The following is a 17,405-nucleotide window of genomic DNA, read 5'->3' as shown; positions in this document are numbered from 1 at the left end:
CTTGTGTTGAGAGATTGGTTCACCTCCTTGGCCTGAGAGACTATCTCCTTCCCCAGACTGAGGAAGTTTTCAGCAATTACCTTCTCAAAGACTTTCTATCCCGTTTTCTCTCTTCTTCTGGTATCCCTATAATGCGAATATTGTTCCATTTGGATTGGTCACACAGTTCTCTCAATATTCTTTCATTGTTAGAGATCCTTTTTTCTCTCTGTGCCTCAGCTTCTTTGTATTCCTGTTCTCTAATTTCTATTTCATTTACCATCTCCTCTACTTCATCTAATCCGCTTTTAAATCTTTCTACTGTATGTTTCCTTTCAGAAACTGTGTTTTTCAAAGTGTCTCCTTCTTGAATTCCTCCCTGAGGTCTTGAATATTTTTCTGTAGGTCCATGAGCATGTTTATGATTTTTATTTTGAAATCTCTTTCTGGAAGATTGGTGAGTTCAGTTTCACTTGGCCCTCTTTCTGGTGTTTATGGGATTTGGTTTTGAACCAGCTTCCTCTGGCATTTCATATTTGTAGGTGGCACCCTCTAGTGCCTAGAAGCCCTACTTTCTGGGGCTGCTCAGGTCCTGGAGCGATGTCAGGGGTCACAGGCGAGCAGAGCCGGTGCCTGCTGGGAGGAAAGAGCTCTTTCCTGCTTCCCAGCTGCAGTGCCTGCCTTTACTGCCTGGGCCAGTGGGCTGTGCATGCAGGAAGGAGCCTCTATGCTATGTTCATGTACCTGCCATAATCCAGGCCACTGTTTGGCTAGTCTGGTACATTGACAGGTGCAGCTGGTTTGTGAGCAGGTGCCTGGCCAGAAGGAAGGAGCAGCAGGCTGCATATTGCAGTGGGGGGCCTCATAGCTGTGTATCCAGCCAGGGGGATGGAGCGCCAGGACAATTTTGCCCACCTGTCCTTTCTCCTGAGCAGCAAGCTCTGTGCAATCCTTGCCCCTTTAGCAGCCCTCTCACTATTAGGAAGTCTCTCAGAGTGCCCACTTTTCTTTTGTCCCAGAGTGGCCAGTTGTGGGTACCTGTTCTCCACAAGAGCTGGAATCTCAGTTTCTCCAAGTACTCTGCCTGTCTTAGCTTTCCAACCCCACTAATCTCCAGAGCACAATGTAATGTAGGTTTGTGCTCCCAGAGCAGATCTCCAGATCTGGATGTTTTACAGTCCTAGGCCTCCACCCACTCTCTGCAACTTTTCTCTTCCTCCCGCCTGTGAGCTGGGGTGGGGAAAGGTCTTGGGTCCCGCCAGATCATGGCTTTGGTATTTTCCCTGTTCCATGAGGTCTGCTCTGTTCCCCAGGTATAGGCAGTCTGCCACAGCCTTCTTTCTTGTTGTTCTTTCAGGATTAGTTCTACTTACTATATTTTCGTATTATATGTAGTTTTGGGGGGAGGTTTCTGTCTCACCTCTCACACTGCCATCTTTGAGCTAATCGAAGGTGTTTTGTTTTTGTTTTTGTTTTTAACTGGAAATTGTAAAAGATTTACAGGTAATGAGATAGAGATTTCAGAGGCTACAGGAAAAACTGCTAATAGAGGAAGCATTAATGGGTTGCTGGTAGAGAAAAATCAAAAGGTGAAGGACGAGTAAGTCGGGGAATGAGAGACTATAAGATCAAGTACTTTATATTTTTTAAGTAGTTATGAAAATAATGGAAGGAGTAGTAGAGGCAAATCCAAGGGCCAAAATGCAACAGAAAATCTAACTATGGAAATGTTTAAATGAAAACATTTTGAGTAACAGTGAGATGAGCCATTTCAAGCTCTCTTTGTAGTATAGGGTAGCTAATTATGATGATTATTGCCTAGGTTTTCTGAGGCAGGCAACTGAAGAGTGCCATTTCAATATTCAACAAAAATTTATCGAGCACCCACAAAAGCTGAGTCCAGTCATATGTGCTGCAGATACACCAGACAACAACAAAGGCAGAATCACCTATCCTTAAGGAATTAACAGTCCAACAGTACATTGACAGTCCAATCAAGCTTTCTTTAATGATGAAAATATTCTATGATTTGCACCATCTAGTACGATAGCCTCTAACTAGATGTGGCTTTTGTGTACCTACAATGTGGCTACTATGACTAAGGAACTGAATTTTTAATTCTTTTAAATTTAGACTGAAATAGTTACACGTGGCTAGTAACACTGTATTAGTTGCAAAGGGTCCAGTGTAATCTCCTGGCTTCCTTTGATGTCAGTCTCCACTATCGAGAGAAAGCAAGAGACAGGGCAAGCATAAGCAGTTGTATTTGTGATTTCGCTATGGTCAAAGATCCCAGAGCAAGATTCCTTTATCAACCTACTGAAAAGAAGGACATACCACAGAACTGTCTGGTCCTTCAGATGCTGCCACATATTCTTCCACAACTTACTTTGCATTTCAAATTCTGGAAGAGAACTTGTCCAACTGGCCAAATGTAACTCTCCTGCTCCCTACTAAGATGATACACAATAGATAATTCATCTCAAGACAAAGAATAAATAAAAAGCAGGATATATTAAAAGTTTTAAAAACATGTTTCCAAAACCTTAAGAGAAAATTAGAAAGCCACAAATGGAAAACAGAGCTCGGGCATTAAGCAATAAATAAAATAAGAGTTATTCACTACAGAATACCTTGAGTGATCAAGTTCCCTTTCCCACAGTTAATGCTGCTGTTTCCCCAGCACACCTCCACTCACTTCTGGTAACAGAATGCACAGAACACTCCTAATCCCCAGCTGAAACAGGTATAAAACCTGGGCTGTCAGACTGCCCAATCACCTTGGCTACAGTGATAGGCCCCGGAATGGGCGTGTGAAACAACTCTAAATTCTTTCATTGATTTTTCTAACTTGGATCACCAAACTAAGAACTCTGTATCCTTTGAACTTAAAATATAATATTGGCCTCACAGAGAAAGCAGTAGGAAAGAGGCAGGCATGGGAGGTAGAAACAAGAGAGGAAGGAGATGAAAGGAGGGAAGAAGCCACTCTCATCTGACCGCATTGGAGTTCCTTGATGGAGGCTTCCATGAGACCAGCACGATCCCTGTCCTTTCCATAAATTACATCAGTCATTAGGTCACTATTTTCACTTGCATTAAGTGAAGTTGGGTTATTGTCATAATCAAAAACTAACTAGAAATATTTCACCTTATTTAAAAGTCAGTGGCTTTTACATGTTTTTAATTTACAGGTAACATTACAAATTTTACAAACTCTTTGTGGGTGGGGCAGCCCTTTAAAATATATAATACTATCAGAATAGTAATTTCAGTATTTAGGCTAGTGGTGAGGAAACCATTTTAATGAAGACAGACTGATATGTAATTAATAGTTTAAAGCATCTGTCAAAGCAGAGATTAATCCTACTTATATCACCAACATATTTATTGTTTGTAAATAAATGAATACTTTTGCTTTATATGATTAAGACTTTTCATTTCCTTGGCAAGACTTTTCTCCACAGGCAGTCTCATTCTGACCTATCATAAATTCTAAGTAAGTTGCAATTATGATTATTTAATGAATGATCAAAATAGACCTGGTTGATGTAGCTAGACTTATAAATCAGAAATTCAGAACTGGCATGGGAAAAATATAATTATAGACAATTAAAAAAAAGTCATGCAAATTTTGTGAATTACTCCTTCTGCTATACTTTATGTTGGTTACTATATCCTTATTTTAGAATAACTTGGGGCCAAATACACATTATAAATGATCTGGAGAAACTGAAGAGGAATCAAAGAAAAATTATCAAAATGACTAAAGAAATAGAAAATTTATATTAAAGAAGAACTAAAGGAATAAAAGCTGTTTTATAGAGCAAAAATATTTTAAAAACTAAGGGTCAAGTTCTTTCTTATCTTCAAATAATAACAGTTCACTGAACACTTTATCACTATGGCAACAGAAGACGAAACCAGGAGAAACAGACTTAAATTCTAAATGAATTGATTCTTCTGGCCAAATTGTGGGACCATAATGGTATAATACATTAGAGTGAGATTCCTCGGTAGAGTCTCTCTCTCCTTTCTGGAACCATCAAGGAGAGAAATAACAAAAAAAACCAAAAAAACAAAACCGTATCCATCCTGAACAGTTAAAAAAAGTACTCACTGAAAGGCGAACAGTAGGACAAAACTGGCTCTCAAAATCCACTACAGACTTTTGATTCTAGAATTGTAGTAATTAACATTCAAACTAATTTCATAAAAACTGACATTAGAGAATACATATATCTCTGTCTGAGGTAATTCTTTCCTGAGAAATGAGAATTAAAACCCTTGTCCCAAAACATAACCTACCCCTTAATGAACATGACTTTTCAAAACCTCTCAACTTAATCTACAGGTGTACATTGTTGAGATACTGTGGGTTTGGTTCTAGACCACTGCAATAAACTATCACAATAAAGCAAGTCAACGAATTTTTTGGTTTCCCAGAGCATATAAAAGTTATGTTTACAGTAATTCTCACAATATTTCAAACTTTTTATTATTATTATGTTATTAGTTATGGTGTCTGTGACCAGTATTATGACTTGCTGAAAGCTCAGATGATGGTTAGCATTTTTTAGCAATGAGGCGTTTTTTAAGTAAGGTATGTACATTGGTTTTTTAGACGTAACGCTATTACACACATAATAGATTACAGTATAATGTAAACATTACCTTCTCATAACTGTAAAATAGAAAACACCCAAAGACCAAACATCAATAAGTAAAACAAGGAAAACAATCCTAAATCCCAGCAAGCGACCTCTCATGCTCCTGCCTGGAAGTCTCTGCAGAGAGCCTGAGCTCACTGCATGTGAATGGACTTTCCTCATATTTTAAAGTTAAAAGACGTCCAGTTTGGCTCCAAAGCAACCTCTCCAACTTTTACATACATAATAGACACATTTTTAAAAAAACCATTCAGGATGACTAGAAATAAAGTGATGAACAAAGGTATACCAGGCAAGTAGAAATAAGAGAAATAATGATACCAGACAATGTAGACTTTAAGAAAAATTAAAATGACAAAGTACTTTCAAATGCTAAAAGCTACAATTTACAAATAAGATATAACTGTTATGATTATCTATATGCCAAATAATAGAGCAATCAACTTTACAAAGGAAAAAACTTCAAGAAATGCAGGGACTCACAGAAACACACTAATAATAATAATAGACTTTAATATATCAGTGTCTATACAAAACAAATCAAGTGGACAAAAAAATAAATGCACAGAAGACCTGAATGTCAAATATCATACCTTACTTAGGTAGATCTTACGGGTATATATGTATTAAACTTCATACTCTTACAATTGATCACCTTCTTTTCTAGTCCATATGTAACACTCATAAAAATTGATCATATATTAAACAACTGAGACTGACTGGGGTGAGTCAAGCTGGGTGCCTAGAGTCCAAACTTTAAGGAGACTCACTTTAGGGCTCCTGCAAGTGCAGCGTCTACACATAAGAGTGCCTCCTCAAGTTCTTCACGCTGGATGCCTCACTTGCTTTACTCTGACTCCTGGCCTTGATATATTAGATCACAAAGAAAACATTACTGAGTGTCATAAAATAGAAATAAGAGAAACAATATTCTCTGATCACAATGCAACAAAACTTGAAATTAACAACAACAACAACAAAAAACCCTCCCACCTGGAAATTAAGAAAACCTTCTGTTATGGACTAAATTGTCTCCCCAAACTTGCATGTTGAAGTCCTAACTCCCAGTACTTTAGATTGTGATTGTATCTGAAAATAGGGCCTTTAAAGAGGTAACTAAAGTTAAATGAGGTTATGTGAGTGGGTCCTAATCTAATATGACTGGTGTCCTTGTAAGAAGAGGGAGAGGTACAAGGGATACATGTATACAGAGGAAAGGCCATGTGAGGAGACAAGACAACAACCATCTGCAAGCCAAGAAGACAGGCCTCAGGCTTGAAATCTCAGACTTCTAGCCTCCAGAACTCTAATTTCTGTTGTTTCAAACCACTCTGTCTATGGCATTTTCTTCTGGCAGCCCCAGCCAACTATTAGTTTCACCTTCTATAAAACAACTATACCTTCTATTACTACATCTTCTACTAAACAATTCTTGGTTGAGGAGGAAACACATATTGAAATTAGAAAATTTATTAAAAAATAATTAAAACATTACATCATAATCTATGGGATATATATAAAGCAGTGATAAAAAATTCTCAGCACTTGACACTTTTACCAATAAAATTAAAGAATAAACATTAAATTAAACTCCTAATTCAACAAACAACAAAAAAATGAACAAAATACCTAAAGAAAGCACTGGTATAGAATACAATATTTGGATCTAAGAATCCAAAAAGCAGCTAATAGAAAACACATGCCTTTAGCAAGGTCATAGGCTTCAAGGCCAATAAAGTCAAGTAACTATATTTCTATATGCTGGCAATGAACAATTAGAAAGTGAAATTCTAAAAAATAACTCCACCCAGTAAATTAATCAATATCAAACACCAAATCAACAAAAAGGACAAAAATCACACCATCATCTCAATAGATGCTGAAAAAGCACTTGACAAAATTCAACATCCACTCATGATAAAAGCTATCCACAAAATGGGCATAGAGGGTATATACCTCCACATAATAAAGGCCATATATGACAAACTGACAGCTAACGTAATATTAAACGGTGAAAAGCTGAAACCTTTTCCTCGAAGATCAGGAACAAGACAAGGATGGCCACTCTCACCACTCTTACTTGGCATAGTACTGCAGGTCCTAGCCACGGAAATCAGACAACACAAAGAGATAAAGGCATTCAGATTGGTAAGGAAGAAGTAAAACTATCAGTACATGCAGATGACATGATAGTACGCACAGAAAATCCTAAAGATGCCAGCAAACACCAATTAGAACTAATAACTGGATTCAGCAAAGTTGCAGGATACAAAATTAATACACAGAAATTTGGTTGCATTCCTATATACCAACATTGAATTAGCAGAAAGAGAAATCAGGAAAATAATTCCATTTACAATTGCATCAAAAAGAATAAAATACCTAGGAATAAATCTAACCAAGGAGGTGAAAGACCAGTATTCTGAAAACTGTAAGACACTCATGAGAGAAATTAAAGATGACACCAGTTAGATGTCTTTTTTTATTAATGGATGCCCACTTATGAATGGAAATCTATCCCATGCTCATGGATAAGAAGAATTAATATTGTCAAAATGGCCATCCTGCCTAAAGCAATCTACAGATTCAATGCAATCCCTATCAAAATACCAACAGCATTCTTCAATGAACTAGAGTAAATAGATCTAAAATTCATATGAAACCACAGAAGACCCCGAATAGCCAAAGTAACCCTGAGCAAGAAGAACAAAGCTGGGGAGATTATACTCCCTGACTTGAAGCTCTACTACAAAGCCACAGTAATCAAAACAATGTGGTACTGGCACAAGAGCAGACCCATAAATCAATGGAACAGAACAGAGAGCCAGATATAAACCCAAGCATATATGGTCAGTTAATATATGATAAAGGAGCCATGGATATACAATGGGAAAAGACAGCCTCTTCAACAACTGGTGTTGGCAAAACTAGACAGCTACATATAAGAGAACGAAACTGGATTATAGTAACTCTATACACAAAAGTAAACTCGAAATGAATCAAAGACCTGAACGTAAGTCATGAAACCATAAAACTCTTAGAAGAAAACAGGCAAAAATCTCCTGAAAATAAACATGAGCAACTTTTTCCTGAACACATCTCCTCAGGCAAGGGAAACAAAATAAAAAACAAACAAATGAGACTACATCAAACTAAAAAGATTCTGTATAGCAAAGGACACCATCAGAAGAACAAAAAGGTATCTTACACTATGGGTGAATATATTCATAAACGATCTACCTGATAAAGGGTTAACATACAAAATACATAAAGAACTTATCATAGGCCTCAACACCAAAAAAACAAATAACCTGACAAAAAAATGGGCGGAGTATCTGAACAGATACTTTTCCAAAGAAGAAATACAGATGGCCAACATGCACATGAAAAGATGCTCCACATCACTAATCATTAGGGAAATGCAAATTAAAACCACAATGAGGTATCACCTCACACCAGTTAGAATGGCCAATATCCAAAAGAAAAGAAAGAACAAATGCTGGCAAGGATACAAAGTAAGGGGAACCCACCTTTCTACCCTTTTGGTCGTAATATAAATTGGTGCAACCATTGTGGAAAGTGGTATAAAGGTTCCTCAAAAAATTAAAAATAGATATACCATTTGACCCAGGAATTCCACTACTAGGAATTTACCTGAATAAGATTCCTGATTCAAAAAGACATATGCACTCCAATTTTATTGCTGCACTATTTACAATAGACAAGATATGGGAGCAACCTAAATATCTATCAATAGATGAATGGATAAAGAAGATGTGGTACATATACACAATGGAATATTATTCAGCCATAGAAACAAAAGAAGTCTTTCCATTTGCAACAACATGGATGGATCTAGCGAGTATTAGGCTCAGTGAAATAAGGCAGACAGAGAAGACAAATATCAAATGACTTCACTCATTTGTGGAGTATAAAAACAAAGCAAAACAGAAGGAAAAAAATAGCAGTAGACTCATAGACACAGAGAAGGGACTAATGTTTACCAAAGGGGATGTGCTGTTTGGGAAGGGAAGAAGGGAATTAAGGGGCACAATAATTCATTACTACAATATAGGTTGGTCATGGAAACAGTAGTACAGCCTAGAGAACAGAGTTAATGACTTTGTAACCTCTTACTACATTGATGGACAGTGACTGCACTGCAGTGGGTGAGGACTTGATAATACAGGTGAATACAGAACCACTGTGTTGTGCATGTGAAACCATTATAAGATTGTACATCAATGATACTTTAATAAGTAAAATAATAACTCCATCTCTTATCACATAAAAATGCTTAGGAATAAAATATAACACAAGGTGAGCATGATATATACAATGAAAACTATAAAACTTTGATGATGGAAACTAATGATGACCTAAAAAAATGGAGAGATATGCTATATACATGGATTAGATAGACTCAATATTGCTGAGATGACAACGTACAGATTCAGTGTAATCCCAATAAAAATCATAACAAGCCTTTTGAAAAAAGGTGACAAGCTGATTTTAAAATTCATGTGGAAAGGCAAAGGACCTAGAAGAACCAAAACAATCTTGAAAAAAAGAACAAGGTAGAGGAGTTGCATTACCTCAATCAAACTTATTATAAAGCTACAGTAGTCAAGACAATGTAATACTGATATCAAGACAGACATGCAAATCGAGGGAACAGAACAGAGTTCAGACACAGATATTACTAATATGGTTAACTGATTCTCAACAAAGATATGAAAATAATTCAAGGCTTGAAAAGACTGTCTTCAACAAATGGTACTGGAATAACTGAATACCAATATAGAAATAAGAAATGAATGTCTTCAATCACCTCACACTGTACAAAAATTAACATGAATTGGACCATAAAACTGAAATGTAAGAGTCAAAATATTTATCTTTTAGAGGAATACATAAAAGGTATCTTTATGAAGTCGGATTAGGCAAAGACTTCTTAAAAAGAACACAAAAATCACAAACAAAACATTTATAAAGTGAATTTCATCAGAATTAAAAAATTTCATTTTTGAGAGACACAATAAACAACAAAGCAAACCACGAGAAAATATTGTAAAACATGTATCTGTCAAAGGGCTTGTTTGCAGGACATATAAAGCACTGTTACAAGGCAACAGAAGCTAACTTTCCAATTTTAAAAATAGGCAAAATATTTGAAAAGACACTTCACAGAAGTACATTTAAAGATGCTAAAAACCACTAGCCATAAAAAAAAAATCAAATTAAACCCACAGTGACATATTATTATGCATCCACTACAATTATTAAGGTAAAAAGACAGGACAGAAAGTGGCAGTAAGATGTGCGAAATGAATGGAACTCTCACACAAGTCTACTAGGAGTGAGAAGATAGTACTACCACTTTGTACAATGTATTACTGTATGTTATAACATTAAATTTTGACTCAGCACAACTTAGCAATATCATTCCTAGATATTTAACCAAGAGAAATAAAAATATGTCCACACAAAGACTTGTACATGAATGTTCGTAGCAGCACTATTTATAAAAGGCCCAAACTAACAACAACCCAAATATTTGTCCATCAAAAGGAGAATGGATAAACAATTTATATTACATCCATACAACAGAACACTAATCAGCAACAGAAAGGAATGAACTACTGATACATGTATGGATAAATCAGGGGTTGCCTATGGCTGGGGATCTGGAGAGACGACAAATGCAGAGAGACATAGGGAAGCTTTTAGGGTGACAAAAAACTGTTCTTTGTTTTCATTGTGGTGGTGATTACACAACTACATACAACAACCAAAACTCATCAAGCTGCACGTCATAAATATGAATTTTATTTTATGTACAACAGATACCAGTAAAACTATAAATAACCTTTTGAAGGCAAAAAGAAAAACCAAAGTAATAACGATGAAAGCAGAATTAATGAGGTAGAAGATAGAGAACAGTTACTCAATAAATGAAGATCCGAGTTTGAAAGAACACTGAACTGCATGCTTAAAAATGATTAAAATAGTAAATCAAGTTCAATATTTATTTTGCTCCTCGAACTGTCTCAGGTTTGGCCCAAGGATACAAAATTAGTGGAAGACTGTGTGATGAGAAAATATAATGAGACTATTTATATAGTCTCCAAATATCTCCCCATAACATAATTACATTTTACAAAGAGGAAAAAATAGTCATTGTATAGTGGGAAAACCTGGCAGACACCACCTTACCCAAGGGATCACAGTTAACATAACCAGTAAGGGGGCAAATCATGCACCTCCTGATCTGATGCATAAGGACATGTGACTGGAGTTAAGTTTTGCTGAAAATGTATAACATGAGTTTAATCATAAACGAGGTAAGACAAACTCACAATGAGGGATACTATATAAAATAACTAGCCAGCACTCTTAAAAAATATTAATATATTCATGATTAAAGGAGACTAAAGCAAAGAAAGATTCTGGATTGGCTCTTAGACCAGAAAATGATATCAGTTCTGGTAAAACTTGAATGAAGTCTATAGGTTTGATAAGAGTAATGTTTATTTGATTTCCTGGTAATATTAATGTTAGTTTCTTAGCTTTGATTATATTAATACAGTTATCTAAATGTTAGTATCTGGAGATCCAGGTGAAAATTATATGGGAATTTATGGGTACTACTTTTACAATATTTTGTTAGCTCTAAAATTATTTCAAAATGAAAAAGTTAAAATATATATATGCAAATATAACCTAATACTCTGAAGTTCCCTTCTGGCCGACTCTTCTGCCATCTGTGAAGCCCGCAACTTCTCTTCACACTGATCCTTTTCAGATTGCCTCCAGACATCACGCTCCACTTTCATTTTCTCTAAATCTGCTAATCTGTTCTCAAGTTCTAGCCTAAAACAACAGATAATGATTGTTACAAGAACTATAAGAGTGATGATATTACAGCAAAATGTCTTCATTTGCAAAGAGATTTCAAACAAAATAAGGTAATTAAGTACTTACTTTTCATCTTGTAATACTACAAGTTTTTGATAACCTTCTTCCTTGGCAGCTTGTACTTTACGTATTAATTCACGATCCTTTTCTACTAGGAGCGCTTTGTGGTGTTCAACAGATGTTCTGAGAATTTCATTGTCTGACTGTAATCCTAGTAGTTTTTTAAGGAGAAAATGTACCTTATTCAATATTATTAAGATTAAAATATCACAACAATAGCAAGCACTCGTAAGTTGGTAAGATAAAAGAGTGCAGAAAGTTAAGTCTCTCTGGATGTATATTCTCAAAGATCTTTGTATTATTGATAAACTTTTTTTAAGAACATAACAGTAAAAATTCAGTTAATTTTTCTGTCATTATTTTATTCAGCATACACACAAAAAAACTTTAATGAAAGGTTATCTACATTTACTCATTTGAATCTTGAGAGCTGGGGACATCAACCTGGATGATATCCAAAGAGATTTAAAAACTTACTTCTCCCTTTTAAAGGGTAACCTAAGCCCCACAGACAGCATCATCATAAAGCTGGCTGGATGCAGAGTGAATAAAATCACAGAGCCCTTCTAAATCTATCATTCTAGCAAACCTGTTAGATTTCTAGTAGATACATAAATTGGAGACTTTAAAGTTTATGACCAATGAATACACAAATTCTCTGTAATGAGTGGCAAGTATTTTGCAGATGGAATAACTAAAACAAATGTCTAACTCAAAATTAAAAAAGGATGCACAACTAGCTCCCAAACTCTTTAAGTTCCTAAGAAAATTTACTCGCTCACACTGTAGAAATCCAAGAGTCAAATCAACACCAAGTAGAAATAATGAAAGCAATTATTTATTATAAGCTCTGCCTGAAACTAGAGGTCAGATCAACTAAAGACCAACTCAATGACAGTTAAAGGCCAAAGGCAGCTTTATTAAGCCCTGAAGTCAGAAATAATATAATTCTGAAGAATCTTGATGAGAAGGACATTCTAAAACTAAAATGGAGCTTAAAAATAAGCCTAGGCTGACCAGGCTAAAAAATGGCTTAGGGTCTACATAAAAAGAAAATTTAACTTAAAAATTGGGCCTGGAACCCACCTATCTTCCTTACATTCCTAAGCCTTCAAATGTCCTGGGACTAATAATCATATGATCTAAACAAACTTAAAATTACAAACCCAGAAAGTATGGGATTGCATTAATAAAGTTCTACTTAATTTATATATTAATCAAATAACTATGACATAAACGTAAGATTCTTTAAAAAAAAATTAGATCACAGAGTGAACATCCAACATATAAATGAAAATAATCCATACGTGCTCTAAGATTAAAATTTAAGCTGAAAAACTAGAAATAAAAATTCAGTTTGATCTATTTTAATCATTTGAATGTATATGTGAAAACAATAGTAAAAAGCATGGGAAGTCATATTACCATCCAGTTCACTTTGAATCTTATTCCTTTCTCTTTCTAGCTCACTTTTAGCTCTTGCTGCCTCCAGTTTGATGTCTGTTATTTCTAGTTTGTTTGAATGTTTAAGTTCTTTCACCTGTTGATAATTAGAAATTGAAATTACTATTGGTCATTTTCTTGCCAAAAAGTGCTTATTCAAAAACATTAGTGAAAATTAAAAAACACTTTGGTAGCAGAGAACAGTGTAAGCATCTTCCAGGAGGGAAGGTGGTTCAGCACCTGGAACAGTACTTGGCACCAAGAAAACAGTCTTTTTCTAACAGGATTGAGTCATTTTTATTTGGATGGGGTCATCTGCCTTAATGTTGCCTTGAAAGGCTTAACTGCCAAGTACTTAAAATCCAGTAGTCAATGACTGAGAACATGTTCAGAGAAAAAAACTGAAACTTTACTTTAAAAAAGCATTTTGATGACAAGAAGGCATTCCAGGTATAAGGACCAGTATATAAAATGTTATATAGGTATGGTGTCACATGGTCTGCTAGAAAAACAAGGAGCAGTGTGTTACAGGTAGAGAAGAGGAAGGCATGAAATCTGTGGAGTGGCAAGGTATAAATTTTATATGGCATACAAAAGAGTTATGCATCCTGTTAGCTATCAAAGGTGGCACAGTCAACTTTATTTCAGAAAGTTAACTCTAATTCAAATGTGTTGGATTAAGTAAACTGAAGATAAAGAAACCAATTAAGAGGTAAAGGATTGACAACGGGGACAAGAAGGAAGAATCAATTGAATTTGGTGACTAACCTGTGTGTGTGTGTGTGTGTGTGTGTGTGTGTGTGTGTGTGTGTGTGTGTGGTGGTGGTGGTGGTGGTGGTGGTGGTAGTGGGAAGAACAAGTATAAAATGTGTAAATCTAGTTAAAACCTTTATTAACAAAATGGTGTCTTTCAAAGCCCTGGGTGAATATAAATGATTGTCAAGACTTTCCACTGAATTAAACTGTCACATACCAATTCCTGGTTTTCTCTGAGACACCCCCTTTTGAAAGTTAAATAATTCTAGTCAGTAAATTCTAGTTCACTTCACTCATTCAATAAATACTGATTGAGCACCTACTAATACCCTAGCAGTGTTTTGTCTCTCCAACCACCTGCATTCCACTCTGACATTCTCCATCCCTTCCCTTGGTAAGGTACTTATAAAATTAGGTGCAGTACAATAATGAGGAGCAACTGATACAGATATAATGGTTAGCTAAACATGCATTCTGACATATTATACTATGTATAAAACAATGAAATCAGAGTAGAAGACCATAATATATATATAAGCCAAACATGTAAAATTTGAGATGAGTGGGAATAGGAGGGTAAAGGATAATTTACTTAAGTGCAATAAATATCTGTAAGAACTGGAGATGGAAATTAGAAACAAATCAGGAAGAGGCCCTAGAACACAAGAAGGCAAAGATGAGAAACAGAAGTGTCTTACTGGAAGAGTCTCCATCTATGAAAGGTCTTCAAAACATTCCAAGGAATGGATGCAAAATTCCTACTTAAAGGAAACAAACAGAAGAACAAATACCATGATGCCTTTGTATTGCTAATCACACAAAGATATATCTCTCCAAATTAACTTGCATGCTTTTAAATGACACTGCATAAAACGAACACCTTGTGCTAACATCAGTTTTCCATTTTTAAATATTTCTATGAAAGCAAGTCTCATAGAACAAAGTTTAACTACATGAAAGCAGTTAAGTAACTATTTTAATACTTAAAACCTTCTATAGACTGGGTTTTACTACATTACTTCATGGACAGACAAAATTTAAACTATAAATGATTTAAAATTTTGAAGAAATACAACTACAATGAAAATCCAATTTCCATGACAAATGTAGTTAGAACCTACTAATATGTATGAAAGATAAAGAATGACAGAGCAGTTCCTTAACAAACCACACTTTAACTACTTTAAATATGAGGTAGGAAAGTAGAGCCATCTTATTTTGTAGAATCTTGATTCATTTCAACAAGGACTATGAAACATATAAAAACCTATTTTTTAGTTCGTTTCACCCCAGGAGTTACTGAAATGAGAAAATATTTTTCAGCTAAACCATAATTACTGAAACTGAAAGAACACTGGATAGGAAATCAAACAAAGTCTGTCTTCAGGCCTGCTTTTCTTATTACACTAGTGATACATGATCAAGCAAGATACTTGTCCTCCCTGCATTCAAATTTACTCATCTATGGACCTATATGAGATGAAATTTTTATTTAGTGCCACATTTCTATAATCCAAAAAAAAAAAGAACACATTTATACTAATAGTAATTAACTTCCTAAAAATATATTAAAAGGGTTTATGAAAAATAAAAACTTATGAGTATTTATTACTTAGATAGGACAAACAGTAGAGCTTTCTTTGAGTAATCTGAACCAAATCCCAAATAGTCATAATAGAAGTTTCTTTCTGCCTCTAGATTCTTGGTCCTTAACCTTCTTTGTGATCAGGCCTCAAAGATCCAAGGAAAACTAGGGGTCTTTTCCTAAACAAAATGCACGATGTTAAAATCTTGTCTATAACTTCAGGATATTCACAGTCTTCTGAAGCTCCCCTAAGCCAAGCTATTGGTTTTTTTATTTCACAATGTTTTCCATGTAGATTCTGACCTTTATGTTGTGAAGGTGCTTTATGTTTTTTATGAAACAGAAGCAAGTATTCAGAGAGTACTACTAAGAAAATTTTAAGAAACAAAAAATGGCAAAAGTAGACATTTTACAAGTGTTCAGAATCTGTTTAATTCTATTATAACACAGAGACACACAAGAAAACTGTATGGAAGAAATACAAATATAGTTGGAAAAAATGTATTTTTCAAGAAGCTTCTGATACAAATTCCAAAGACACAATACTTAAATTCTGATCTGTTTCAAAGCTCTGAGATGGTAAGACATATTAACTTAGCTAATAAGATAAGATGTGGTGTGACTTGCTTAAAACTGTCTACTTTATTGGAGTTGTAAAGATCAAACACCTCATTAGGTAACCATAAGAATTTATTTCAATGAATGTGAAATATCTTTAAAGTTATCACTTTCAGGCTATCTTCAGTAATACTTTTTAATCCAAGACATTTTATAGTCATACTGACATAACTGCTCAAAACCCTAACAAACATTTATAAATTTTAATAACTCAGACAAATACAGCCAGGTGTTCCTTTGCATTGCAAACAGCCATTTGCAAGAATTGCAAAATGTTGATGAAAATTTCAAGTTTCAAAGCAAACTGTGACAATCATGTTTGAAATATTATTTAAAAATTTATCTTTCCAATGAAGTTTTTTTTACATGCAAGATTTTAAATAAAACCTGAGTCTTCCTAAAGTTGAAGGGTGGTTTTATACAGCATGTAGATACAAAATAATTTAAGTGTGCCTTTAAAACGACAGGCAACTCTTAGCAATGTGTGTTAATAAACAAGCAGAAAAATAAATAATACTCTACTAAAATTTTCTTCTTTCAGCACAGTAGGAGAAATCACTTATACACTAACCTTAAAAAGAAAGAGCCATAGAGAAGAATATGTACAGAAGAGGAAGAGCAATCAGAGTCAGGACCCAATGAGCCAGCAAGGAAGGTAGAACTACAGGAAAAGCACTCAGTGGTCTCCTAGGAAGAAGCCACAGCAAAAGCCAGTCTATCCAATGTCCTGTTGCTCCACCTGTACTTCAGGTTATTCCAGCAGTCCAGTCTGGCTACTCAGGTCCAGAACAGTATTTTGAAAATAATGAATATTCAATATTTTTATTAAAAAATTGAAAATAATTTGTACCAGAATTAAAACAAAATCATGGGATAACTCCTTATAACCTGAATTTCCTTCTTTATGTTTTACAACTATTTCTTTGTATACTATCACTGTAGGCACTCAATATGTACCTACCAAATGCATAAATAATCTACTTAGGTAAAGCAGTAAGCAATAAAATTATTAATTTATTTTCCAATAAGACTGACAGAATCTTAGTAGGCTGGAAGGGTTCTTGGACACCAGCTAGACAATCCCCTATTTCATCAATGAGGAAACCAGACTCCAATGATATTAAGTAATATGCCAAAAGTTAGAAACACAGAGAGAGGAGTCAAGATGGCAGCATGAGTAGGGCAACAGAAATCTCCTCCCAAAACCATTTACATTTTTGAAAATACAACAAATACAACTATTCCTAAAAGAGAGACCAGAAGAAACAGTACAACAGTCAGGGTACATCTACAGCTGCGAGAACTCAGCACCTCACAAAGTGGGTAAGATACAAGCTGTGGCCCAGCGGGACCCAAGCACTCCCCCCACCACAGCC

General features: G+C 35.1%; 1 protein-coding gene across 6 annotated transcripts in view; it reads right to left on the bottom strand.

The window, feature by feature from the left end:
• The window catches only part of CEP83 (centrosomal protein 83), a 154,217-nt gene that overhangs the window by 35,430 nt on the left and 101,382 nt on the right, over positions 1-17,405 (bottom strand). For 5 of the 6 annotated variants that reach the window (XR_008991949.1, XM_036891049.2, XM_036891048.2 and 2 more), the window contains 3 exons: positions 13,053-13,167; positions 11,634-11,778; positions 11,373-11,522 (listed from right to left, as the gene is read on the bottom strand). Coding sequence is in view for 5 of the 6 variants with exons in the window: in XM_036891049.2 (XP_036746944.2) it covers positions 11,373-11,522; positions 11,634-11,778; positions 13,053-13,167 (410 nt within the window). In the remaining variant the exon portion in view is untranslated. Of the gene's footprint in view, positions 1-10,371; positions 11,523-11,633; positions 11,779-13,052; positions 13,168-17,405 lie in introns of those variants that run through there. The other variant, XM_057486510.1, reaches the window with a different exon arrangement.

This window comes from Manis pentadactyla, chromosome 10, assembly GCF_030020395.1.
Source record: "Manis pentadactyla isolate mManPen7 chromosome 10, mManPen7.hap1, whole genome shotgun sequence".
NCBI classification, from domain to species: Eukaryota; Metazoa; Chordata; class Mammalia; order Pholidota; family Manidae; genus Manis; species Manis pentadactyla.
Note: the sequence above shows the minus strand (reverse complement) of the source record. Positions and strands in the feature narration are given on the sequence as shown.